Consider the following 26595-nt stretch of genomic DNA (forward strand, 5'->3'; position numbering starts at 1 on the left):
GTTAAACAAAAGATCCCCTTGAAAATCCGCGGCACCGCTATTTCAAGGTGGGACCAGGGACCGATCCCTTCAAGAATAGTTTAATAGTTTTACTCGCGACTGACAAATCGGCACATCCCAACATTTGGCGTGCAGATGGTATACACGTTTTATGACACGGGCCTCTAGGGCTGTTTTTGAGAAAGTCGCCTTCACGAAACCTTTCTTAATTGCCCATTAGAATTTTCCTCGCGCCCTCAACAGCCAACCGTACTGTCATAAAACGTGGACCTACAAAGGTGGCATCGCGGGACCATCCGACGGTCCCTGGCCGATGAACATCGGGCCCACAGCTGTGATTTCGCCCGCCGAAATCCAGCGACGTTGCCACCCCGAAATGGAATACCCCCACTCCACGCCAACGCACCCCGAGTGCATGGAGAGTTGGGGTAAAACTTTTAGTCTAAATGCAACTCCCGCAAAAGCAACATCGAGATTAGACTCCGGAACTCGTCAACACGCGGACCAGCCGCTATAGTTCCGTTTGCTCCTTGCAGCATTAAATTCCAAAGTTATATTTATCATCCTTATCATCCGAAAGGATCGTAAGGTCGCGCCGAGTAGCGTCGTCGAAACACCCTCGATTGAGGAATTTACGCCTCCTCATAGATTCTACGACAGAGTCTACGCCGCGAAAGGTGCCCGCTCCGTCGGAAAGTACATATATCGTTTAATTGAACTTTTATAAGAAAACAATTGTCAATGGTATTTACAACATGATTCTGTATGTACAAAAATTTATTATCGCGGCCCTTAATTACCAAAAATATCATTATCACCAATCATAATCACTTTTAAATATCTTGCAATTTAACAATAATTATAATAATTGTTATTTTAGGGTTTAGACGGTGGTGGCGTCTTGAGAGGAGCGGTTTTTATCAATAGTCGATCGTGATCGAAAATTTCGCACTTGACTGTCGACCGTACTGTGTTTCCACCGCATCGAGGATGTTTTGATTCGTTCTGAAAGTAATTTTTCGTGAATTAAATTGATGTAGATGATAGTTTGCAAATAAAGCTTTGTAACTATTGTCATTAATGAACTTATAGGTAAATTCCTGTTTTATTTTACATCAAATTAAAACTTCAAACATTTAAATTAATAAATTAAATGTAGAGAAATAAATATGTGACATATAACTCATAACTAATTGATTTTAATAATTATACAAGTCGTATTACTCACTCGAGTTATAAGGGATAATCTCAGACCGTGGACAGTCCACAAATTGTTGCAGGTGCTGGTTGACAATATTTGTTTGAGTCATTAGGCAACAGAATTTACGAAGTACAAGTTGAAAATACACTCGAAACCTATAACAACAAATTCACCAATATTGATTACATCGAAGCTCGATGGAAGATATGTTTTTTAAATATGTATGGTAAGTAGAGTAATTTTGCGTTCGATAACTATCAAGTAATGAGATAACGTGTGCATGGATAATGTGTGCAATTAAACAATGAACACGTAATAATTGAAAACTGGAACAGTTCACCTATCAGAATAATATACGTTAGTTATTAGTTACCATCAATTTTCTATCAATTGATTAAATATTTAATGAAGGCACGGAAAATTGCTACTACGATCATCATTATGCTTTAAAAGAAAATTTTGTTGATCCAAATATTCCAATTTTCTCAATTTTCAGGTTTGTAGTAAACCACGTTCATACGTATTTTTATATTTTTCCATACAATTTGAAACAGTAAACATTTTCGTCAAATGAAAATTCAATTCTTTCGAATACACCTTTTTAAAATTGTATGACTTATTTAAAAGATGTTTAACAATTTAATTCGATTTTAACAGCGTCAAAGATAATTAAACTTTAATAGTAATCGTATGTATTTAAATGCAAAGCAAATTGCTTTATTAGAGTAACTAGGTAACAGAGCTTACAACATAGATTCAACATAAACAAACTCACCTAATATTCATCCAGTAGTAGATAATGGGGTTTACCATGGCGTTTGACATAGCAAGCCAGTAGAAACCTAAGTAAATATGCTGGACGTACGTACTATGCGTAATTTGATTGTAATGATACATAAAAATAAAAATTGCTTGATAAGGCAACCAACAAATTGCAAATATTGCAACCACTGTGATGAACATCTTGACAACCTGTAAAAAATGTGTAGATAGACACTTGTCCTACAGAGTTTCAACTTGAAATCTGAACTATTAATTTTAATTGTAGTTATTTATGTATAAAGAAAAAAATAAGAATTAATAAAAATAAAGCCCTTTTGGATCTTCCTACCTTGCGTTTAGATTTCATCGAGTTCATCTGGTACTGCGTGATTTCCCCTATAGATTTTGTGACCCATAATTTTCGGCCCATTAGCGCGTAGCATGTCACCATTAGTGACATGGGGATCAAATATGTTACAAAAAGGAATATTAGATTGTATCTAGAACAAAAAGCATTCCGCGATAAAGCTACGAAGAGATCAAGCGAATTAATACTAAACCTATTTTACCACCGGTCAAATGACAGATTTCAGATTTTTTATCCCACAATTATTAAAATTATAAAGACACTTAAAGTAAAAAAAAATTGAGAAAGGGATGTTTCTACATAAAAAAATAAATCGAAATGATAGAATAAATTTTGTTCATACGAGGCTTTCATCTCGACAAAAATGCACCGAATACGCGTGCTATTCGATAGGAATCGTCCGACGCGTCTGATCATGACCAACCAATTCTACTTCCTGCATATACTGAAGCATATGCGTGCTTAGCATATGCGTCGCGATCCCGACTGATCTTTAAACTCGATTTTCTCGAAAACAAATCCTCACATGAACATATTTCATTCTACATTTTCGACTTTTTTTTATGTAGAATCAGCCCCTTTTCGGCTCTACCAACAATAATAAAATTATTATATTCTTCACATTTACCGACACAGCGTATACAGTAATGTACATGAACATAAGCTAGTTTGCATACAGTAATCCTGCGATTCAGTCGTCTTGGCGTGGTTGTTTCGCACGTAGGTCGTTTCTGCTAGCAAAACGATAGGCTATTGTTCCTATTGTTCCACATGCTTCGATGAAAAGTCGGACGAAAAATATCAAACGTGTAGTTTGTATATTTTTCAGTAAAGAATTTTTATATGCAAACAGGTTTACGAGAAAGTGAATTAAAATATAATATATTCTCGCGAATTTCCTTTGCAAGCTATCGACCAAATTTTAGTTTTAATTGTTAATGAACTATTTATAAAAATTCCTGTATGTAAACAAGTTTTTTGGTAATGAGTAGTGACAAATCAATGCTTGTAATAGAAAACTATGAAAACTCTACAAGAGTTCAAGAGAAGAAAAAATTAAATATTATGTGCTTCATACGATCAACTTAGAAATTTTCTATTTCGTAAAAAGATCTAGCAATAAATATTAATACTTGCTCGCCTCGCTGCAAAAGTGACTCAACCCAAAAAATACAATTTTCGAGAGACACTCGTCGACCAAATGAAAATCTCATTCGTCTTCATAATGTTTTCAGCGGAGAGTATGTGGTTATGTCGTGCTTCCTGAATTATGTGGAGCCATGTCCTACAAATGCAGTATATCATTAGTTCTCTCCTAACTAGGATGGTGTTCCAGGATTAACAAGTACAAATTAAGAAAAAGCACAGTTGAATCTGTTTTATGACCAGTACTCTTCTTGTACATAAATCATATTAACAAAACACTGACTAATTATGTTCGGAGAAACCGTTTGTACTTTCTCTTGGAAAAACATATGTACTTCTTTGAACTGCGCCATTTTTGCAGCGAGGATGCGATATATGTTTGCCTCTGCTTGACATTGTTTTGTCACTGGCATTTAAATGTCAATATTCTACTGCAAATAAATACTTACGAATACTCGGTTTTGCTGTACACATAATCTCCGTCTGGCCACGATAAGAAACATACAATTCTAGACTTTCCATTCGAATAACTGTAATTAAGATGCGAGATTTTTGCGATTTACTATATTTATGGTAACGTGAAATTAATATGTAGTAGATTTTATTATCTCCGATAGTGAGATGAAGACATTTAAAAGAAACTTCAAAAGTAAACATGTGGATAATTTTAGTAAATATATCAGCCATTAAAATATATAACTATAACATATAAACAATACAAAAATCCATTGAGCCCGTATTGTCGTGCAGATAAAAATATATCAAAGCACACAATAATCAACGATTTCATCTCACCACCTTCGGATTAGTAAAAACGCATTTATAAAATATGTATTTTTCATGTGAAATAATAATGCAATGTACAAAATTCTTTGCAATAAAACATAAAAAATGTCTGGGATAATAGATACGGAAAGGGATCATTTTATGATGAAACAATTAAATGTATGAAACAATTAAACGTGACGCTTCCTTGCAACTAATTTAAGAAACTTACACAAGCTTTTAACAGGCTTCGGCAAAAATATGACTAGAAATAATTTATGACTGTGACTACCTCCACGATTTCGTTGTTGAATATACGAGGCACGGGAAAGCCACTGCCGAAGCGATTGTCCATATTACAATCATAGATAGCACTGATACTTTGCGGGATATACGATGCCTCAGAGGCGTCATGATGGCCATGTACCTGTAATCAGAAGTTCGCTTTCGCCGAAAACAATTTTTGAAAATGATATTACGTAGTACGATTTGTTTAAAATTTGTACTCGACTACGTCACTATGTATTATTAAAGACTTAGTAAGCAATTTCTTCTTAATGGAATCAGACTGCGAATTTTTGTGCAGAATGAAAACCGTCTGTGTCAATTACGCTCAGGTCAAAAAATATCTCTTCTCTATATTTCTTCTCCTAATAATTTTAATGAGATGAAAATGATATGACCACAGTCTAATAATAACGATTATAACATTGTGACATTGTTCAATTATTATACTTGGTAGAAAGTATGCTATTATTAGAAAGTATTTTAACGTGAACGTAATCATAGAAAAAAGTTATAAATGTCAGATTGCTTGAAATATTGAAGGCAATTTAGTTTGTTTTATACGCATTGTTCGATGCTACGACGGAATTTGCATTCTTCTGATTTCTCTGGAATGGTGAAAGAATTTTCCTTGAAATTGGAATTATAAGGTTCTTGAATCACTCCTTAACTACGTGAAACAATACCTATTGGCAACGGAGACGCTATATGCACTTAATTAAAACGCTGTGTTTCTCGGACACGATTTTAATTTCTTAAACTTTCTAATTAGAATGCTAATCTGCATACTTCTGTATGATGGGACCCTGCTCAACCCAGATGCAGTCAATTTCGATTTCGAAAATTGTTTTTAGACTTTTATTTTGTAGTTGGATTGTACTTGGAGTATACTTATGGCTGCAAATTTTAAGCTGCATTGGACTGCAGGTCTTTATGCAAAATAAAACTTAGACATAGTTTATTATAGGAAAACGAGTGAAAATGTATTTCCTCATTTAACATATTTAATAAGCCGAATGTAACTTAACAATAACCTTAAATTTGTCTAGTGTCTTTGTAATTTTGCAGTTTAATAATCACGCATGGCAAAAAAAGATGCGACTCTACGTAGTACGTTCGCGAATATTGAAATATCATTTGCTACAAAAAATTAATAAGTAAAGTTTCGAATGGATCCATGGCCCCGATTCCAAGTCCTGAAGTTCTTCGATCTCTGAGGCTGATTAGCATACAAGTTAGAAGAGTGTGGTTCTTGGCGAAATATTAAAAATGCGATTATGAAAAAGTAGAGATTGAAATAAACTACTATTCAATATAAACAGCTGACTTTCATTTCTTTTTTTAAATTCTAGTCGCACGTGCAATCTTAATTTGCTATTGTGTCACGTAGAAAATCGTAAACTGCCGCGGTGTTTGTCTTCTTTAACTGTTTACCGTCGGCTAACACACTTCTCGCAATGTAAACTCAGTTGCTTCGCCGCGCGGTGATAGCTGGTACTCTTCGCAAAAACTCTCGAAGAACGTGACAACTGTCCTGGAAACGAAACGCTATGCAAGTGTCACAGTTATCGCGTGCACCGATTTCGATTCCGATTCACGGAACAATGCTGTCACAAATCCTGGCCCCCAACGAGACACCCCTGACAATCAGCGCGACCCGTACTCGGCATCCGTGCCTTAATTAGTTCGAACAATTCTACGAGCTATTCGTCCTTGATGGATCGTTGTTTTCCACAGTTTTGGAAAATATATAGGCACTTGAACAAGTTTCTGCCGTTTGGATATCGGAACTAATGGTATTTGCGTGTAACTAATTTACGTAATTTATAAAATTTGTACAGGATATAGTTTGTTGAAAAATATTTCACACATATTTTTTTTTGTCTGCGATGACCCATATCTAGGGGGTGAAAATATCCCTCAAAGTTGGGGGTGAAAACCCTATTTTTATTCGTTTTGTATTCGTATCAAAAGATTTCAGAAAAAATTATTTGTTTAAACAATATTTCAGAAATTTTTTTCTGAAATCTTTTTTGTGTGATTGCATTACTTGATAGAAAACACACTTTGAAAAATATTATTGTCCTAGACCCTCTAGTTCCCGAGATATTAGCAAAAATAGGGTTTTCACCCCCTAGATTCCTAATTCGAGGTTGTGTTTGAATTTTGTTGGAATTCAACGGTCTCGGTAAATTTGGTAAAATTGTTTCTTGTAATACCGTATGTAGTAGAGCGTATTTGTGTTTATAAACCTTTGACATGGTTACGGCCTTTGCCTTCGTTTGACATTCGACTACCGGCGTTCAGGTGAAAATGAGGTTGTCCGTCACTTGATATTTTCCGCTGTCAAGTTCGCAATTTCGAACGGAAACCAAATACATAGTATTTTCCTCGAAAAATAATATTTTTAGAAAAAGCGAAACAAAAATCTTTGGTTGCCCTAATGGAAAATTCTCGTGGTCACTCGCCACAATGGAGCGAACATGGAGTGTGTCCTGATTTGGCCTCAATGAATTGTTGCACACGCTTCTACGTAAAGTCGATTAATTTTTGGCTATCTGTCCAAATCGCTTTGCCCCGACACTATACAAGCTTCTGTCGATTTACTTGCAGTGGTTCACTGACTATACTACACTATACTATCTAATCTGGCCTTGCAGAAGCCTCGTAAATTTTCAATGGAATGCAAATCTGGTAGATTCACTGTGCGGCCAATCAATGTAACTTCTCTCCTCTATACGAAACCCATAATTACAATTAAGTTCTCGTTGATAATATTTTACTTACTGCTCATTCACATGAACGTTTCTTATACTAACGGTGCGTCAAATACCTCTTCACTAACACAGTGGATCCAAAAAATATTTGAACAATAAATTTCTCACTCTCGAAAAATTGTCGATGTTTGAACAATGACAATTCAAACAAACGGTACAATAATAATCCTAATTTTAAAGCTTCAGACTTCTACTTTTACTAACCATAATACAACAGTTAGATAATGTTATACAACTCTTTTGTAATTTTACATGACAAAAAAAATATGAAAATAAAGCTAAAATGTTGCTTAATGTTCCCTAAAAAAAATCTTTTTCTCACAGTAGCTTTATATGCGGAAGAAAAGGTTAGATTTACCCCATTTTATTAGGCTTGCAGAGTTGCAAACCCCCTAATAGATGTTGGTAGTGTTTGTTCGCTGATCGTTCGAGATACAGGGAAATAGTTACGTAAAGTCGCTCGTGGAGCAAATCGAGTGTGCGACACGACTACTTAGACTCCCAATGTAAACAAAGACAACTATACAGTTGTAGGATACACAGTCCAGTTAACGTTTGATTAACCCCTTAATTACCAAACTCGTGCGATCTATAAGGATTAACTTGATTCGCAAGGAAAACTCATTGTCTGTACAATCTCGTTGACCACAACCAACTCCGAAGCATAATTCGACGTAACGACGTCTACCGTCCGTTTGCAGTTCCCGTACTGTCTAAAGAGGATTTAATCTTCAGGGTTTGTGCGCTTTGAAAAATAAATGGGGATGCTCTAAAGCCCTCCGCGGAAGAAAATGCAGACAATCCTCGAGCAGCTTAAGAGCTTTCTTTCGCATTGTCTGCATAGCCAACATTAATTCGTCATTACTTCCTGATCAATAGGGCAGATATGGTGGACGACACTCCACCTGATACAAACCACTACCCGAACGCTATGTCATGAATTTTCATGAACTCGAAGCATGATGTACTTTACGCGACGTCCCAAATGCCTGCCTCATAATTTTCGAATACCGCAAGCAACTAAAATTTCACCTTTTACCACTAAAATTAATCGCACCGAGATATCCAAGAAATTTTTACAAAGTTACGTCCTGTATCTTACGAGATTAATTGATTTGCCTTTAGTTCGCAAAAAGTTAATTCGAATAGATTTTTGTTTCGCTTCAAAAGTGATTGTTAGGATGTCGAAAGTGTAACGATACAAATTTTGATTTTGTAAATGGAAGCTCGAATGGTTGGGCTAAAAGTGCCTCCGTCGAATAATCGTCCCTCAATTACAATAATTGCGGTGCGCGCTATGCTTTTCTATAGTAACTGTTGCAGAATGGCGCAGGTATCTGGGTTGATCGTTTAGGTCGCACAGTCGTGTGACTGCGACGCAATATCTGAAAATGTGCAGGTTTGAACATTTGCTTTACACAATAAAGCGGATTTCGAAGTCCCCAAAAATTCAGAAAAATTTATTTTTCATCTTCGAGAATGACATTTTATGGTCTTACGAAGATTGAAGAAATAGATAGAAAAAATCTCTGAGGAAAACATCTAATTAATTTGTTCTTGTTTCTTGTGCCCTTTATCTCAGAGGTCGCAATCTCTGCCTCGTCATTTAATTAAATTGAAATAGTACATTTAATTGAAAATTTTATAAGTGAAAGAGTCTCGTTGTGCTTATTTGTTTGAACCATATGTCTTGCAACTTTTGCATAAATATTTGCAGTCTGGCTACAATATATAAGACCATCTTTCTAGGGGTCCATAGAGTAGGTCAGGCCTGTCCAACCTGCGGCCCGCCGGCCACATTTGGCCCGTTCTCTCATTTCTTCATTGTGATAAAATGAGAAATGACGTTCACCCACTTTTTCCCCTTCATTCTTGCTCCCTCCCCTCATCTGGCGACACTGTTCCTATCGTATATTATAATGCAAGAACGACCCTGCTGGGGAACGGAAAGATTGATGATGGGGACCGTGTGGCCCGCGACGAAGAAGAAGTTGGACAGGCCTAGAGTAGCCAAACTATTATAGTAATTTTTATCGAACGAAGCATCAACAAATAAAGTACGAGTTGAATTTCTACCACGCTACCGATTTACTAAAAAAGGACCCATCGACCTAAACGTCTATTATTCTTGGCCACTGTTTAATTACTCCGGTGTGGGTTTCATTCGTTAACGCTGGAATTTCATTATGGTACCTATGTCTGAAACTCCGAGTGTCGACAGATTGGAAAGTTTTTGCCGTATAATTTCGCCTATAAATTCGGAAGTTTGAACATCCGGAAAAGTATTTTTTGGAATTGTGTGAATACCATCTACTTCGTTTGACAGAGTGGTTGTTAAGAATAAAATTTATCGTTTCAGTACCTCACACATAAATATAAAATTATGACTAAAACTACCACTGCAAGTAAGGCCGAAACTAGAATTGCTATTATGAGTTGAAACTGTAATTAAATTGAAAAGCACAGTTTCCCACAAGAGCGATATTTTCAGAAGATTAGAATCTGTATTCCCGTTGAGGACAATCCTCGGATTGAAAACTTGATTAAATTCCGCGTAAGAGACTGAAAAGTGGTACGAAGAAGATCAATAAGAAACAAGCGACGAACTCCCAGCTGCTGTTCTTATACTAAAGTATGCAACTAATAGAACATTGTGGCTGTCCCAATGAACTGTAGTTATACTGAAACAGATAGTGGGAGCTAAACGGATAGTGGGAGCTATTTTCTTTGAGAAGTGTCATTTAATTTAATGCTATCGTATTATTCTCCTACTCTATTATTCTATTATTCTGTTAATAAATTTTGCTCTATTATTCCGTTATTCTATTAACCCTAGCACTCCCAAGCCTCGAGCTGTCACGCGGATTCCCAAGGGAGGGGGCACCTCGAACCCATACTATACTTTACTCATTTCTCCTAAAAAAATTACGCTTTATATTTTATATTGAACTTAAATGTACAAACGACAATAAATAATTTTTTGAGAATTTTTCACCCAAGGAAAATAGTACTAATTTAAAGTTTTCCAACCTATGGGTTCAAGGAGCTTCCCCCCTTGGGAGCGTAGGGTTAATAAAATTTATTCTATTATTCTATTAATAAATTTTATTGTATTATTCTACTGATAAATTTTATTCTATTATTCTACTGACAAATTTTATTCTATTACTCTGTTATTCTCTCAATAAATGTTATTCTACTATTCTACGAAAATCGAATTTCTAAAACAAATCCAAACGCGTGATTGACACTTGGTTGCTCGAACCGCGTCGCCTGATAAATACAGAGTATGCAGTTCATCTTGTGTCAGATTCGACGTCATCGGTTCCAGACGCTACATTTTTATTCATCTGCAAATCGTGGTTTGCATTTTCGAAATTAGGCACGCACGGGTGCAATAGAATCGAACAATTCAATATGCAATTTTTTAATAAAAATTGAAAATACATTTTCGAATGCAAATTTACTTGCAGTGTATGTACAGTTACATTTCACTATCGAGCTTCACATTTGAAATATCTATAGCCCATACTGTATATCAATTCGAGTCTCTTTTTACGCGGTATTTTTTCTCATAATTTATTAATACCTGCAATTGATGGGAACAATTTTTATTTTGCATAAAGATGCACAGTCTAATTATTACGATCGTACGCTTTAGTATGGCAAAGTATGTTATCAATTCAGTAAAACAGTTTCAATAATAGTGTGAATAAAGTGAAAGATAGTTTTGAGGACTAAGCAGATTGACATGATTTGATAATGCGATTTGCTGAAGAAGATAGAAAAGTTAAGCTGCATTCAGGTGCTTTAAGTTGTTTTATCGTTCTTGGCAGCAACGTGGGAACTTCGTTTTCAGTAGCAACAACTGCAATTCCAAAGTTACCGTTGTCTCCAGCACATAAATTTATGTAATTTCACTGTTAACGTCTGAGGAAGTTCTTTTCAGCGAAATTGTATATTACACTGAATATGCACATTTCGTAAAGCTAGAAACTCGCGCTTGAAGAAAGCCATTGGAACTAGAGCATAGTATGGAAATGACAAGTAATCAGCACCCTGCCTGCTACACTGAACCCAGCATGCTTCTTGGATGAATTGTTCTTGTAATTCGTTTTATAGAAACATGTGTACCGGACGTTCAATGAATCTATTAAAAGAAGTATGTTTCGGACCTTGTTGTCCTTCCTTTTCAATCAAATTTTTGTTGAAATTAATTGCGTACGTTTGGAAAATCACTCAAGGCCTGGTTTACAAAACATTATATTAAAGTTCTAGATCAATTATGTCATACAATTCAGTCAATCTGTTTATTTTTGAAGTGCAGATTTCAGTATTGTCTCAGTATGGTTTTCAGAAGTGTAAGAATTTGATTCTTTTGCATTTTCGCAAGTCAACGATACTTACCTATCAAAGAACATAACAAACATAAGACTACTTTACTGAACTTCCGAAAATCGGACAAATTGGATTGAGCTCAAATTTTGCACATAGCCTCATTTTGCATTAAAAAAATGTTTCCCAAAAGGATTTTTGACGACTCGAAAAAAATGTTGTTATCATATTAGTATCATTTTCTACCTTACCGGTAAATTTTTGTTAGGTCTGGAATAGGTTTGGGGTGGGGCGGGTGCAAGGATTAATTAAATAGGGGAGAATTCAAAATGAACCTATTTACCATATTTCAGCCGAATGGGATTTGACCGATTTTCGGAACTTTAGCCGATTACTTTTGCATTTTGATTAGTGAACGGTACTTACCTGTCGAAGGTGATACCGACCAGCGTAAATACGCTCGAGGCGACGGTCATGTAGGAAATAAAATTATGAATCGTGCAGTACATAGTGCCGAATGGCCAGTGGGAGTTCAGCAGAACGGTGAAGTTCAAAGCGCAGTTCAGCAAGGACATCATTAGATCAGCCACGGATAGATTGACTAGGAAGTAATTGGTAACAGTGCGCATTCGTCGGTGAGCTGGAATGGTGTTCATTAATTAATATTATGCTGAGGCATGTACATACTGTGCAGATCTGGAGTGATGTTTTCCGAGAAGACACAGGGATAAGTTTCAGCTACTTGTCTTTATCAAAATGACAAGCCTTTGTTCGCTCTTCGGCTAATGCAGTATAATGCAGTATAGTCAAAACTTCGAACTATGATCATTAAATTCTTCTAACAAGCTCACATGAAATGTAATTTCTTTGTTATCAACGACTAATCGTCAGAGTGAATAGAACCTCTTTATTTGTAATAAATTTTGGCAAACTTACTTTACTTTAGGAGAGCCCGTGACCTTGACCTTGATATATATTTTCAAGGTCACTCCCTCGAGTAACCTCGTTTACATCTTAAAAAGTTGTCAATTGTTTAAAATAGAAAGTATTAAATAGAATACCTCTATTAAATAGAATAGAATAGAATGTACTAAATAAAATATAATAATAATTTAAAAAAATACTGAATAGAACGTTTCGATCGCGTGTCGAATTCTTCTGTTCGGACATTAGAATTGGTCATAAATTCAGGTGTTCAGATGATGAAACAGGTCATTCAATATTTATAATGTAAATAATAATTATCAATCCTCCCAGATTACATTTCACCTCCAGATCAACGCAGTATAATTGTAATAAAATTCATTAATATGTATTCATTGGTGAATCTTTCTCTTCAAGCTTCAAAGTTAATACATAATTATGATCCTAATCTTTAATTCTTTGTGGGCGAGGATTTTTGAAAATATTCAAAATACTTCCCTCAAACCCTACATCAAAGATTTAAATTCTGGGAAAAAATGTTTCTTACGAAGACAGACCCTATATAAAAGAATCTTCAGTTCTGGCAAAAATAATATTATATTTGCAACTTCAAGAATTAAATACTTGGACCTGACGTTGCCAATATGATTGCGAATGTTATGTATAAAACTTGTGTTATGTGTTGTGAATGTTGTGTTATGTGTTTACGTTAAAAATGTATTGGTCAAACGTAAAACTGTAGAGACATCAGAAGAATTTAATGATGTTGCTATATTATTTTCAACTTATTAAAATCATTAAAAGAGGAAACGTATTTTCATTCAACTTCTGTTTCTTACAATTGACTAGGACAACTTCTACTTTGCATAATGATCCACACTCTAATAATGAAATATTTCTTCTCGGAAGGTTGAAATAATTGCAAAATAATTGTTTATTATAATAAAAGAGGATGAAGTCCCTCGGCATCCTGGATCTGACGTTGCACCATCGATTAAAAAATTGCTTTCCAATAATTTGTATTCCTGTTGAAGCAATGGCTGCCCTGCAATAACTATTGTTAAAAGCATTGGTTACAAATAAAAAACTGACGGGGAATTTATGAGCTTCTAGTACCGTGCAGGTATTTTAGCGTGCGATGCTTTTCCCACAATTCTTTACGCGCGATAGTTAAATTTCCAATAACGTTTTGCTACAATTTTATTAGATATTATAATATGATACGTTTATTCGGAGTTGTCTCACGCGATTCGCAATGGCAAGCATATTGCCCGGAGCTCACGAAAAATTGCTATGGAAAGATTACTTGGGAGAAAAGGAATAGACCCTGAGGAGCATGCTAGAACAATTTTGTAATATGTTGTAATATGGAGAGAATAAAAATGTCCATATTATGCAAAGAGTATAAAAGTACCTACATATGTACAATAGTAAGTCTATATCTTCCGATGCGTAAGAAATAATAATTCCAGAGATCGAAATAAGCAGTTACGTACAAGAAGATATTCTGTACCTTTGGAATTTTTATGAAAAGAAATATTATCCTTGAGAATTTCTATAAAACGTGTTCTGACGGAACAAGCGTTTGTCTGTGTAGTAAAAGTTCCATGAAGTCGATGTCAGAATACTAATTTAATTTTTTCATTAAAATCAGTTAATATATCCGCGACTAGCAAATTGCAAAATATGAAATTTATTCTCGCATGCATACTACTGAAGTCTCTTCTTCATAACGAGATAGAACAAGCTGAATAGAACAAAGTTTGATCAAACAATTCGATCATGATGGGAGTGCACGTTTCAAATACTAGAGAGCAAACAACTTGATTATCATAACACTGGAAAACCAGAAAGTAATAAATGTAGTTGATTTACATAAGGAACTTTTGTTTCAATACCATCTTTTAAAAATTTTTCTTTTTATTTTACCAGAGGTATTTGACCCTTCAAAGAGACTTCGTGCAAATTCTTGACGATTTTGCTATCAAGTATATTTCACGATCGTACACGTGCATACTGAGAATAAGTGAGACCTTGACGCAATAAAAGGCTCCTCGCCATTCATCGAGCATATAGCTTGTCTTCAATGTACTTCAATACAATTCGGTACACTGTCCAGTCGCTATGGAAACGGCAGGTAGAATGTTGCGCAAAGACATTAGCGATATACAGGGTGATCCACAGCAGAAAAATACCGTATTATTAAGAACAATTCTAATCAGATCAACACGTAATATTGAAACAATATTTGTTATATATTTTATATCAGTTCGAAGTTCTATTCCCCTCCCAAAAAAGTAAAAAATACGTAGAAACAAAAATATTTACAAAAATATGTACACTATGTAAAAAAAATGCACATTGCTGCAACGTTCTTTCGACTCAGTGTAATGTATGAGTTAAAGCTTTAATGTATTTTGAAATGGATACAGCTCAGACAACACGGAACGTGTCTCACGCGTTATATCCTGTTTGTGTCGCGGATTAATGGTCATCGATCGGAGATTTTAATTGATTGGCGGAACAATGAAATAAGTACCCGTTCACACTCGAAAGCCATCAGCGAGCAGAATTGTGGAATTGTCGATTTGTTTTATGCGATACGCTCACGCTTGATTAAAAGAGGGGATGGTGAAACACGTTGATGGGTAAATTCGGTTACCACGCGGATAAAGGTGCGTCTCTCAATCAACAATGCGACGCATCTCCGAGCACCTATACATAGATAACTTTATGAATCTGTACGTTAGCGGCGGACCGTTAACTTTGGGGCCCCGAGTTAACACTGTTTGGGGGCCTACCCAATTAACCCAAACTAACTCGAGCACCAAAAACTTGTATATAATTTACTTTTTCTTACGTTCTCAATTGAAATTGTTTTCGGTTCGTAACCATTTGCACTTCTGTATGTTGAGGGTAACTCAAGATTTTTAAATTTTAACAGTTCATGACAATTTAATAACAATTAACCCAAACTAACTCAAGTACCAAAAATTTTTATATAATTTACCTTTTCTTACGTTCTCAATTTAAATTGTTTTAATCTCTTTTTGGACCTCGAAGGGGGCCCTGGGCTGCTACCCATAAAGCCCATGCCCAGATCCACCACTGCTTACTTCACATATATTTACGTATATACGTGTACACGTGTGTCTCAGGTATAGGGTAAGGGACTCTATTGCTGTGGGGGTACCAATTACCGTGCCTACATTAATTACACTTACTTTGAAAGCATACTGAATATTAAAAAAGAGATATATAACATTAACTGATTTTAATGAAAGGAATTTAATATCTCTTTTCCAATATTCTTTATGCTTTAAAAATAAGTATAATTAATATAGGCACAGTAATTGGTACCCTCAGAGTAATTTGGTCCTTTACCCTATGTATTAGGTTGTTGCAATTAAGTATGTAAACCTAATAAAATGGACTAAAAGAAAAAGATATTTTTAGGGAACATTAAGCAACATTGACACAGCCTTCTTAGAGAAATAGCAAATATGCAGCTTAAGTGTTCGTTCATTGGCCAGGTGATTCATCGAAAACTCCCCGATCAATTATTATTGGTCAGTGACTCGGCAAGTATAGTTTCAAGAACCCGATCTTCCACTACGGTCCAAGACGTCAAAAAGTCTTCTTTAATTGAAAAGAAAGTTGGGAAACCGGAAAGTTGCGATATGACAATTACGGACCAGCAAGTTCCGCTATTTGGCTCAGATAATCCGTTTAACCGGAAAATGCCCAAGAGGGAAGATCCTAGCACATCCTCGGACGTCCAGAAGGGTCGAGCGGACCTCAGTGCCTTAACTATATGAACCAATTAAAAGAAACGATACAATTAATCCTGCTTGTGAAGGTTTCACTCTTCTTATTTTACAGCGGAGCTATAGACGAAAGCCCGAGGGCACTCCATGCACTGTTCTCATCCAATCCGCAAGAAAAAGGTAATTCCATTCAGCTGTTCGTGCAGCGAAGAGTGCAGTTACTGGTCCGAAGAATTGAGGATCTGTTTCGCATTATCGAGAATTGATAATTAAAGGAAACGAGGAACGGTTCATCGCAGGCTACCCAAGGCCACGGACGAATCAGCTGTTTCGTGCGAAATCAGGCATAATGCTCCATAATTAATATCAACTTTTTGGCATGTTACGTGTCGCTTCATCGCGAGTAATATCCACGTTGTTAATGTAGTATGAAGACCGGAGGAAGTGTTTTTTCGTCGAGCATTCGTTTTTAAATCAAATTAATTTCAGCAATTTCATTTGAACTGAATTCAAGTCAAATTCTTTGAGTAATTACACAAATTACGAAAATTTATTGTTTAATCGTGTAACGAACAACGTTGCCTACAGTTAAATGTGCATTTGTAATTTGCAAACGTCAATTCTTTATTTAAAAATGATAAGAATTTAGCGTAGCTAGGCTTTTGTTTGAAAATTGATTCTTTACAAGGAATTTCAACGAACTGGAGTGAAATAGATATTGTGATTTTCTTTCGTATTATATGTAATAGGTCGAAAATAAAATGCATAAAATCCACTGCTTATCGTAGCTCTTTCGTGCAAATCTTAATCTAGAGTAAAATTTCTAACATTCGTGTGCCACGCTCTCACATCTCCCCATGCGACGATCCATAAATCCTGGTTACGCAAGCATTCAAAGGTACAAGATGGAAGGCAAATATTTACCTTTGCTTTCGTGATATAAATTTATTCGATCATGTGAAAGAACTATTCCAGAAAATTTCTCATACAATGTACTTTCACTATAAACAGTGAAGTGGAGGCTGTGGAATTTGAAAACTAAGTTCTGGAAATTCATTTTATATTTACTGTATTCTAAATCAGCAATTAATCGATGAAAGTTAATTACGGTTCGTAACCTTTTGCACTTCTATGTTGAGGGTAACTCAACATTTTTAAATTTTAACAGTTCATGACAATTTAAATATGCATTATATTTGATAATATTAATGTTTTATTTTCTACTTAGATAAGCAATGTTAAAACGAAAGTACTTTCTGGACCAATTTTTAATCAGGTATTTTTAATATTAGAGGCAGAGTGAATTCTCGATATATGTCAACAACACGAGTCTTGCTAGCGTCACATAACGTGTTATGTTTACACTCCTCGGTTATACCCCGCGGTAGTGGGGATAATTCCGCGAAGTTTATCATCCAGGCCTTGGCGACATATATAGAGAAATCACCGTATATGTATTTTTTTCAGGACCGGGCTTGCCCCGGGCCCCGCAATCTCTAGGGGCGGCTCTGCATAGAAGTATACAGGTTGTAGTCGACACAAACGCTGGTAGCAAACGTATTTGATTCTATTTAGAACACTAGATGTAATCTGCCATACGAAGGAGACGAAGCTGCAGCTCATTAAACAAATTTCGGAAATCAACTGCAATCAACGTCAAAGTAGATTGCCTCTTCTGAGGCGGAATGCCGTCGTATACGATGCAGCAACAGTTCAAAGCGATTCTACGGATTATGGTCTCCTAAGGCTGTCCAAGAATCTCCGACGCTTTTGCCCTTCACGTTTTCTTCTTCGAGAATCGTTTGTGCCGTTCAAAAGCTCATAATTAACACATGGGCCCGTTACCGTAAGCCTCGCTCGATAGTTCAAAAGTTTCCGTCGCAAATCATTTCAATCTCACCTTTTAGTTGGTGCAACGACATGTTAACCAATGTAATCCAAACGCAGTAGCAATTTAATTAATTAATTCGGAATTTGAAAAAGAATTAATATTCGAATGTAGGCGCAGAAAGCGACAGTTTACGAAGATTCCCCAGTTGTCTGGCAAGCTCAAAAAGCTTTGAAATTTCTCTCATAACGCATCTCTTGTAATTAAATCGATGGTGCTCGAGTTACCTATTCAGCCATCTTTGATATCAAAGGATACTAGTAAAACCTGTCGGAACTAATCCTTAAAGCGCTGCAATGGAAAGCCGCGTTGATTTCCAATACCATTGATTTCAGAAGGTTTAATCCTATATTGCCTGAGCTATTTCATCGTTGCGTTTAAATTGCAATTTTTAATTGCGTACTTGGAACTTGTACAAAGTAAACGTATTTCGAGATAGAAATATTTATTACAGTATTTGAAACCTGTTCGAATAAAACGAATCTCAATCTCGTTTGTAATCTTTGTATTGTATTCTTCGCCATGTTGAAATAAATCTCATATGAGATTTTCTATAATAAAAAAAAACTATTTTTCTATGAAGCTTTTACCAACGTATTTGTGGCGCTTTTGTGATTAAAATGAAACCAAACTTTGCTTGTTCTATCGATCATTTTGTGGACCCTCGATTATCCGAACCGATGACGTTTAAATTCGCCATTATCCGAATACGTGTTCCGCATCTGAACAGTTCAGTCTGAAATCAGATTTATTGTACGAATCAGCGAAGATTTTATTTAGCATTGTAATTAATTAGTACAGATAATAGAGGTTCTCCTGTATCGTCAATGAAACGAGTAAATATCGTCCGAATTAGATCGTATTTGGTTTCATTTTAATCGGAAAAACGTCGCAAGTACGTTGGTGAAAGTTTCATAGAAAAATAATTGAACAAAGTTTTGTCACTACTCTCTCTCTCTCTCTCTCTCTCTCTCTCTCTCTCTCTCTCTCTCTCTCTCTCTCTCTCTCTTATTTTTGATAAATACCACCTTACGTATAGAAATTCCGTTCGATTACTCTCAGGATTTATCTTTCTGCACGTTTAATCAAGCGGATTAGAGAACTTTATTGTGTTATTAAGGGTTATACCTGAGAAGATTGCTTTATTGGTTATGCATGCATATAACCACCAACGAAATTGCCGATAGAAAATTACATCCCAATTAGGGGGCCCAAGTTCAATTGTACGAGCACACAAGAAAATCGTAAATGGAACGAACCGAGCACATAATTAGAACGTTATATTACATATAATGGTTGAGCTCCCATGTACAAAACTGCATTTAATTAATGAAAATTTAGCATTGGCGTCGTCGTTATCGCGTTCTACGAAAAGTGAGAAGGAGCAGTTAGTGTGTATGTTGCTTTTGAATCGGTTCGTTATCACGGTGCACGTGTTAAATTGATGTCAACGGAATTTCATTTACAACTTGTGCACGTTTGTTACCAAGCATATTTTAATTTTACCTTGCATCAATCCACCTTAATTTTCAAGCGAAACTGATTTTATATTGACCAGTTTCACTATTACAAACGAAAAGAGGGGTGTATCGTGCATGTTAATATAGTCGGTTCGTATATTCTGATTTATTCTAATGTATTCTATTTATTCTAATAGATTCTAATATATTTCGGCGTTACTTTGTAACTGCGTCTGAAACCGTTTCGGATTCTTGAATTTGGTAAGAAACTGTTATACAGGCTGTCCCAAAAATGTTGCGCTTCCCTGAAAAGGTTGATTCCTGACGCCATTCGAAGTAACTTTTCCCTTTGCGAAAACCTTCTCCGCGGCTTTGTTCCCGAGTTATTAACGAGAAACACGGACCAATCAGAGCGCGGCTACGGCGGAACGAGTTTCGGCTCGTGAGATCTCAATTTAGTTCTCTTCCAATTAGCGCAAATACGTTGCTTTCAATCATTCGGGGTAGAACGTTTCGAATATAAATGTGAAACATTTGGAACATTAATTTTGCTAATGAATGGCCGAAACCCTTTAAATGTATCAACGTAGTGCGTGGAAATGTGAGAACTTGCTCTGTAGGGAAACCGTACAGTTTAAAACCACCATTTTAAAGCCGCCATGACACACATTTTTTTTAAATTAAAATTTAATTCTCCCTGTAAATGAGGCAACATTAGTCAAACTATTTTATAACTGTGGACAATATTAGCTTCCTGCGTTAGTAGAGGCAGGACACACGAATACATAAAACTTTATACAGGGTGTTCGACCACAGGTGGGAGAAAATTTAAGGGGTGGCTGTCCATGACAATATGAGACGAAAATAAAGAGTAACAAAATCTTGATTTCGGCTTTATTTTTTAGGCGCACGACAACAAAAAAAAAACACCTGACAGAAACTCGACAGGAATGCGGCCGTTTGATTGGGACATTCCACAGGAATTTTCGGTTCTAGCCTAATTATCGGCTAAAATGTGTGACGTCAAAGTTGAACTATTGAGTGCGAGCGAAAACCGCCTTTGATACGTGACTGTCGCGCGCCTTTATGACATAAGCAACGTCCATCTCTGTTGGTCGGGTTGCCGCATTTTAGGCGGATTTTTAATTGATAATAACTAAAAAATGAAGCCGAAATCGCAATTTTTTTCATCTTATATTGTCTTGGAGAATCACCCCTTAAATTTTCTGCCACCTATAGTCTAACACCCTGTACACACACGACTTTTTCTAATTAAATAAAATAGGTACAAATTACAGCAGAGCAGACGCATTTTTTATATCGATGATGGAGGTAATAAATCATTTATAACAACATGTCGTTCGACGGCAAAGAAAGGCCAGCAAATTCTGTTTGTAAGACGTCCCTTTGATATTGGAAGCTTCTTGTCGATGTTATGCTAACTTCCAACTTCGCGTTCTACGACTGTTTCTTGCATTATATATGTTTCCTTGTTCCAGTTCATTCACCTAATTTGAATAATTACTTGGCGACCGGTGAAAGCGCTCCGTCCAAGTAGCAAGTGGTTGTTAACATTATATTGAAATTTTATGTCGGAAATTTAACTTTGAATTTCTATGTTGATCGACGAAATTCAGAATTCAATACTTATTTTGCAGATTTTATGTCAGCTTCCCAGCAAATCAAGTTCCGAACTAACGCCGAATTCATTTACCGGGTAAATTCTCTATTAATTACTAAAGTTTCGCATACTGCATAAATAGAAAGTTCTCGATGTTATAATGTGAACCATGCACATCGCTGCGTCTGTACAATAATCTACTTACCAGACATTGTTACAGCATACGTATTTTAAATATGTTTCTTGTTTGTAAATGTCATAAATAATTGGAGATCGATTTAGCTCCAGCGGAAAGTTAAAAGGTTAATGATTCCTTTAATCATGGATAATTATGATTAAAGGAAAAGAAAATTATGTTTTATGTTACGTACCACACATTATTCTATAAAATAGAATATTTTAAGTCATTGGCATGTTTGAAGGAACCACTGATTTTTCTTTATGATTTTCAATTGAGAACGTTGCGGACGCGTGAATGTCATTGCATATTCATAAAACTTTTCCAGTGCGATACACCATTCGGTAACAAACAGCTAAAATTCAATTTCCGAGAATCTTTTGCATGAAGATGGCGGAACTGGGATACAATTTAAATACATCACTGTCCAAAAATGCTACGTCAGTTACTGCGATGACGGTTCTACAAATTTCATAATACAAGTAATACGGTTTTATCGATTAACCATCATTCCAGTTGTCTTACATTTTATAGTTAAACTTTTTCCATTTAGAATTCATTTATTTTCCAGAATGACATAAATCAAAAGAAATTTTATAAATTAAAAAGTTTTCTCGACTGCATGGAGTTAAATTTGATTTTGCAAATGGAGGGCTCAATTGTTACATTGCTATTTCTGTCCAGTGTAAACTGTTAAATGCAAAAATCGTGTAAGTCAATATTTGTCTATATAACGTCACATTTCAAGAGTTTAATTCTTAAGTAAAATAATTGTGTTTCATAGAACTTTTATCTAACTCCTTATTGCGCAATGATTAACTGTTCTGACTCGCACCATTTTGGCATTGAACGACTCATATGTTACTATCTAGCATTCAATTTCATTAACATCTTTCTCCCTAGAAAGGTGACGGTTGTACGTCACTGCAGATCTTTGTGCAAAATAAAAATTTCCTTTATCTGTTATAAGGAGCAGGTGGCACTTAGGGAAATCTTTCTTCCCTAATAATCGCAGTAAATCGTGATCTTTCTACTTTTTTAAATTGCAGCTATTCATCTTTGTCAGAAATGCAACAATCCGCACTGTATTGTACAGAAAATGAACAGTTCACCATTTTTCCATTACATACACATTTGGCCATCCATAAAACAATCACAAAGCAATTTGTTTTATAAATCACAGTGCAGTTAATCGAAAATTATGTTCAATTTTGAAGCTACGGCTGCGCCTTTGCATTTCGCATCTTTATAAAGTAAAGCAAGGCAAAATATGATCCCGTCGTTCATTAGTCCCGGTGTAATAAAAAGAAATAGGCGAAAAAATCCATACTTTGTCCTCTAGTCGCAGTTTATTCAAGCAGAAAATACCTCATCGCGATATTTGAATGGCAGCTGGTGACGCGTGGATGATTAATCTAAATAATTGCTAATCAAAATGTGGGGTTTCCGATTAGTTTTATGGGACAATAAATGTATTACGCTGACCAGAATCTATTTGCCTTGCATATCTGTCCGTTGCATACGGCACTGAAAATATTCAGTGTTTCTCTTGAATATTAAACGTGTTATTTTGTTACGACAAATTGGTTACGAATCGTTTACTACACCACATTGTTATGAAAATTATCCTACTATATCTTTCAAACATGATGCCAAAAATATTCTCCGTACCTTATTTTCGGTAATTTTAATGAATTTGCGACAGCACGTGCGAGGATTAATAAATTCTCTATTTTAAAGTGAATCAAAAACGTATATTTTCCAGAAATTAATATTTTGTAACGATATTCTTAAAATTTTCGTATTATTGGTTACGAATAACAACGAAGGTTATGTCAATTTAAATATCCACGAATTCTGTATTAAATTTTAATACTGTTCTTCATGTTCGTACTCATTTGCACACTTTGTGTTACATTCTCCAACGTGGTAGTATATCTCTGATCCAGATTAAAATTTTAAATTCGTCTTCACCCGGTACCATCTAAAAACGAACTTCTTCATTTAAATATTTAATTACCTCTGCAAAAGTAATCTTTACCTACGCATAATTCCTCTACAAAAAATTCATTTCCTCATTTATCCATATTAGAATATTCCTATAGCTGATTTTTTCACGAAACTATTAACTCTTCCTCCTTCTAACGAAATTTACTAGATTAAATCATTCGAATAAGCTATAAATGATTTGTCTGAAAATCAAACGTGAGTCGGTAAATAAAACAAAATTGAAAAGTTAGTTTTATGTTATTTTCTGTTTTCTACGGATAAAAACAATCCATAAATTCCGAAAAATCATTAATTCTAAGCAAAATACGTGTATAACATTTTTACGGTATTATTCACAAATAAGTTTGTGCCTTGATGTTACGTTTATTAGTGGACTGCGAATTTATTGTTAATTTATTTCATTTTTGTTATTTATTTCTTTATTAAAATTATCACAGTTTAATTATAGATAATTTTCCGAAAATCGGGTGTTCAGTGATCAAATACTTTTCGGGTCCACTGTAACATATATCTTTGACAAAAGTCTGACTGTATTTTTGGAAAACTCACGTCCACCATGAAACAGAATACGTTCACTGAGAAACCGCGGCATTTGAGTGACAAGAAAGCAATAGTATCGTATTGAACAACAATTCTTTTCAGATATTTACGCGAATTGATTACTACAGTTAATATAAAAACTACGACAGTTAATGCGCTCCCGGTAGAAGAAGGCTGACAAAGTCAGAAGTGCTAATGGTGGAACAGCCGGTGAACCTTACCGAGTACAATCCAAATGACAATTATATTTCCTCCTGTCGCTATCAGCAGCATCACCGCGAATAGGAGACTCCAGACCAGTTTCTGCCACCAGGGTAGGTCGTACGGTCGCTCTTGAAAATGAGACACACAATCCGCGAACTCGTTGTAGAAAACATCACGTTGTGTTGAACTGTCGATGATACTCTCCAGTACCCTCAATAGCTCGGTGTCGTTGAACATTAACAAAAACCTAATATTCAGTCCGAGTATCGTCGCACTGCAATTGTACACGCCATGCAACGTCTGATTGTCCATATTTGCGAAGAACGACTTCCACAGCTTCCGTAGAAAAATTTATCTCTCCCTAATGGTGCGTTTAGATCAAACATCGTGTTACTGTACTTCTCAGTGTAACGACACTGAAGACAAGTGATTTTTAAGAATTTTTTACTTTTGGGATGTAAACAGATAGTACTGAAGTAAAAGTATTTTTCATTATTTTTTTTTTTTTAGTTAAATTCTCCTTATTATTTATTGCATAATAAAATAAGAGATGTTGAATTTTCTTATATTATATATCTCATTTTAATATTCATTATGCTTTAAAAATAAGTATAATTAATATAGGAACAGTAATTGGCTCCCTTACCCTACTTTATGCTGTGATTGAACCTATTTTGAAAGAAGAATATAAAACGTTAAAAAAGTTCTAGGACTCGGAAGAAAAGTTTACGTTTTTCGGCCGATTAGTTAAATTTATATAATATATAATAAATTTATGTAATATGTGACAAATGATCAACTATATATTTTTATTAATCGTGCACGTCAGTTTAAAAAAACATAGTTTCAAGAAAGGCGTTACATAGCGAAAAGGTCTAGTCCCATATGTCCAGTAGTTGTTTCGGAAAAAATTCTTAAAAATCACTTGTTTCCATTGCCGTTAAACGCAAAATTCACTGTATATGTCAAAACTATATATTGAGTTGAACATTCGGCTGGCGTAGCATTCGTTTATTGTTTCAATTTCTCTAGTTGTCGGAGCGGGGGCCAAACGAGCATTCGTTCATTTAGCCGAAACGCACCATGAGACAGCAGTACTCGATCGGACGATATCCTCTCTCCACGCACCACTGCGAATTCTCCCTAAATTTTGCCAACTTTATTCGCGTTTGTTCGTCGGTGAAATTGAAATACACAGCGCGCTATGGTATCAACGGCGAGAGGAATAATTTTATGGCGAAGGATAAATGGAAAATGCGTGTCAACAGTTTCCTATGCTTGGCTTTGCTTTCGTGGCAATTGATCCGAAAAACCACGAATATTTGCACAGTCGGTACCATTATCAGCGCACTTTAAAATTAAAAGTAATAATTCCACTTTTTGCGAAACGAGCCGTTTAATGGAAAAGTGATTTAAATCCAATGTTCGTCCGTTTGGTTTAACACCTCGTCTCAAGGGTTTAGTCGAAACTGAATGAAATAATTGTAATATAATTTTAACGTGAAATTGCATAAATTATTTTAGAGAAATTTTACTTAATTCCTCATTATCCAATGGTTAACTGTTTCGACTTGCACCATTTCTGCAACAAATTGTAGACAAAATTGCCTGCGTAATTTGCAAGAAACATGTGTCAATTGAAAATAGATTTCTTCTTTTAACAATGTTAATAAATCCAAATTAAACTGCGTTAATATTACCATTGTTCACATTTCAACTTGATATCAATGCATAAAATCCGCAATTTACTAAAAAATTAAAGAAACAACTGGAATTGCATTCAAGAGCTTCCAGAATTATCGGAATTATTCAAAGTTTCAAAAAATGAAAGTCTGCACACTGTACTGGATTTACACATTATTCTCATAAATATGCATCTATATTTTCCGTCACAATGGGATTGATAAAATGATTTACATTCAATTATTTTTGACTAGCAACAATGACGCGTACAATAATTTACATATAATTATTTAATACAGATTAAAAATGATAGTAGTGTTCATAATATTTAGAAAATACAATAAACATTTCCAGTGCAGCAGAAACATTTCTCCGTAGAATATCAACTTAATTTGTGAGCATCATGTTGAGCAACAAGTAACGAAATTTTTGTATATTTGAAGAACGAATGTTGCTTTAATATCCAATGTTTAATAAGTACATTTACTGTGCAAATATTGTTATACACATGATGATCGTTGATAAACAAACTTGAGTTTACAAGAATGGAAAATTGTCTACAATTTTAAACATTTCAGTTCAAACTTGACCCGAGATTTCTGAGAATTTCCCGTTGACCATTGTTATTTTAATGCAGCTGCCACATTCGGTATTTGCATATGAAAGTGCAAGCATAAGAGAC

At 35.3% G+C, this 26595-nt stretch overlaps 2 protein-coding genes across 2 annotated transcripts in view; one reads left to right on the forward strand and one right to left on the reverse strand.

Moving 5' to 3' along the window:
• Tsp26a (Tetraspanin 26A) overlaps positions 1–979 on the forward strand; it is a 30621-nt gene extending 29642 nt beyond the window's left edge. Inside the window, exon 10 of the transcript XR_013082609.1 lies at positions 881–979. The gene's annotated coding sequence lies outside the window, so the exon portion shown is untranslated. The remainder of the gene's footprint in view (positions 1–880) is intronic.
• On the reverse strand, positions 884–25896 carry LOC143356041 (tachykinin-like peptides receptor 86C). Its single transcript, XM_076791387.1, has 9 exons — positions 25313–25896; positions 24248–24591; positions 12065–12278; positions 4534–4668; positions 3926–4006; positions 2313–2463; positions 1977–2173; positions 1229–1356; positions 884–1005 (listed from the first exon to the last, which is right to left on the reverse strand). The coding sequence occupies exons 2-9, from the start codon at positions 24540–24542 to the stop codon at positions 884–886; spliced, it is 1323 nt and encodes a 440-aa protein (XP_076647502.1). The 5' UTR covers positions 24543–24591; positions 25313–25896.
• Positions 25897–26595: the final 699 nt, after the last annotated feature.

The sequence above is a fragment of the Halictus rubicundus genome, chromosome 8 (assembly GCF_050948215.1).
Source record: "Halictus rubicundus isolate RS-2024b chromosome 8, iyHalRubi1_principal, whole genome shotgun sequence".
Taxonomy (NCBI): domain Eukaryota; kingdom Metazoa; phylum Arthropoda; class Insecta; order Hymenoptera; family Halictidae; genus Halictus; species Halictus rubicundus.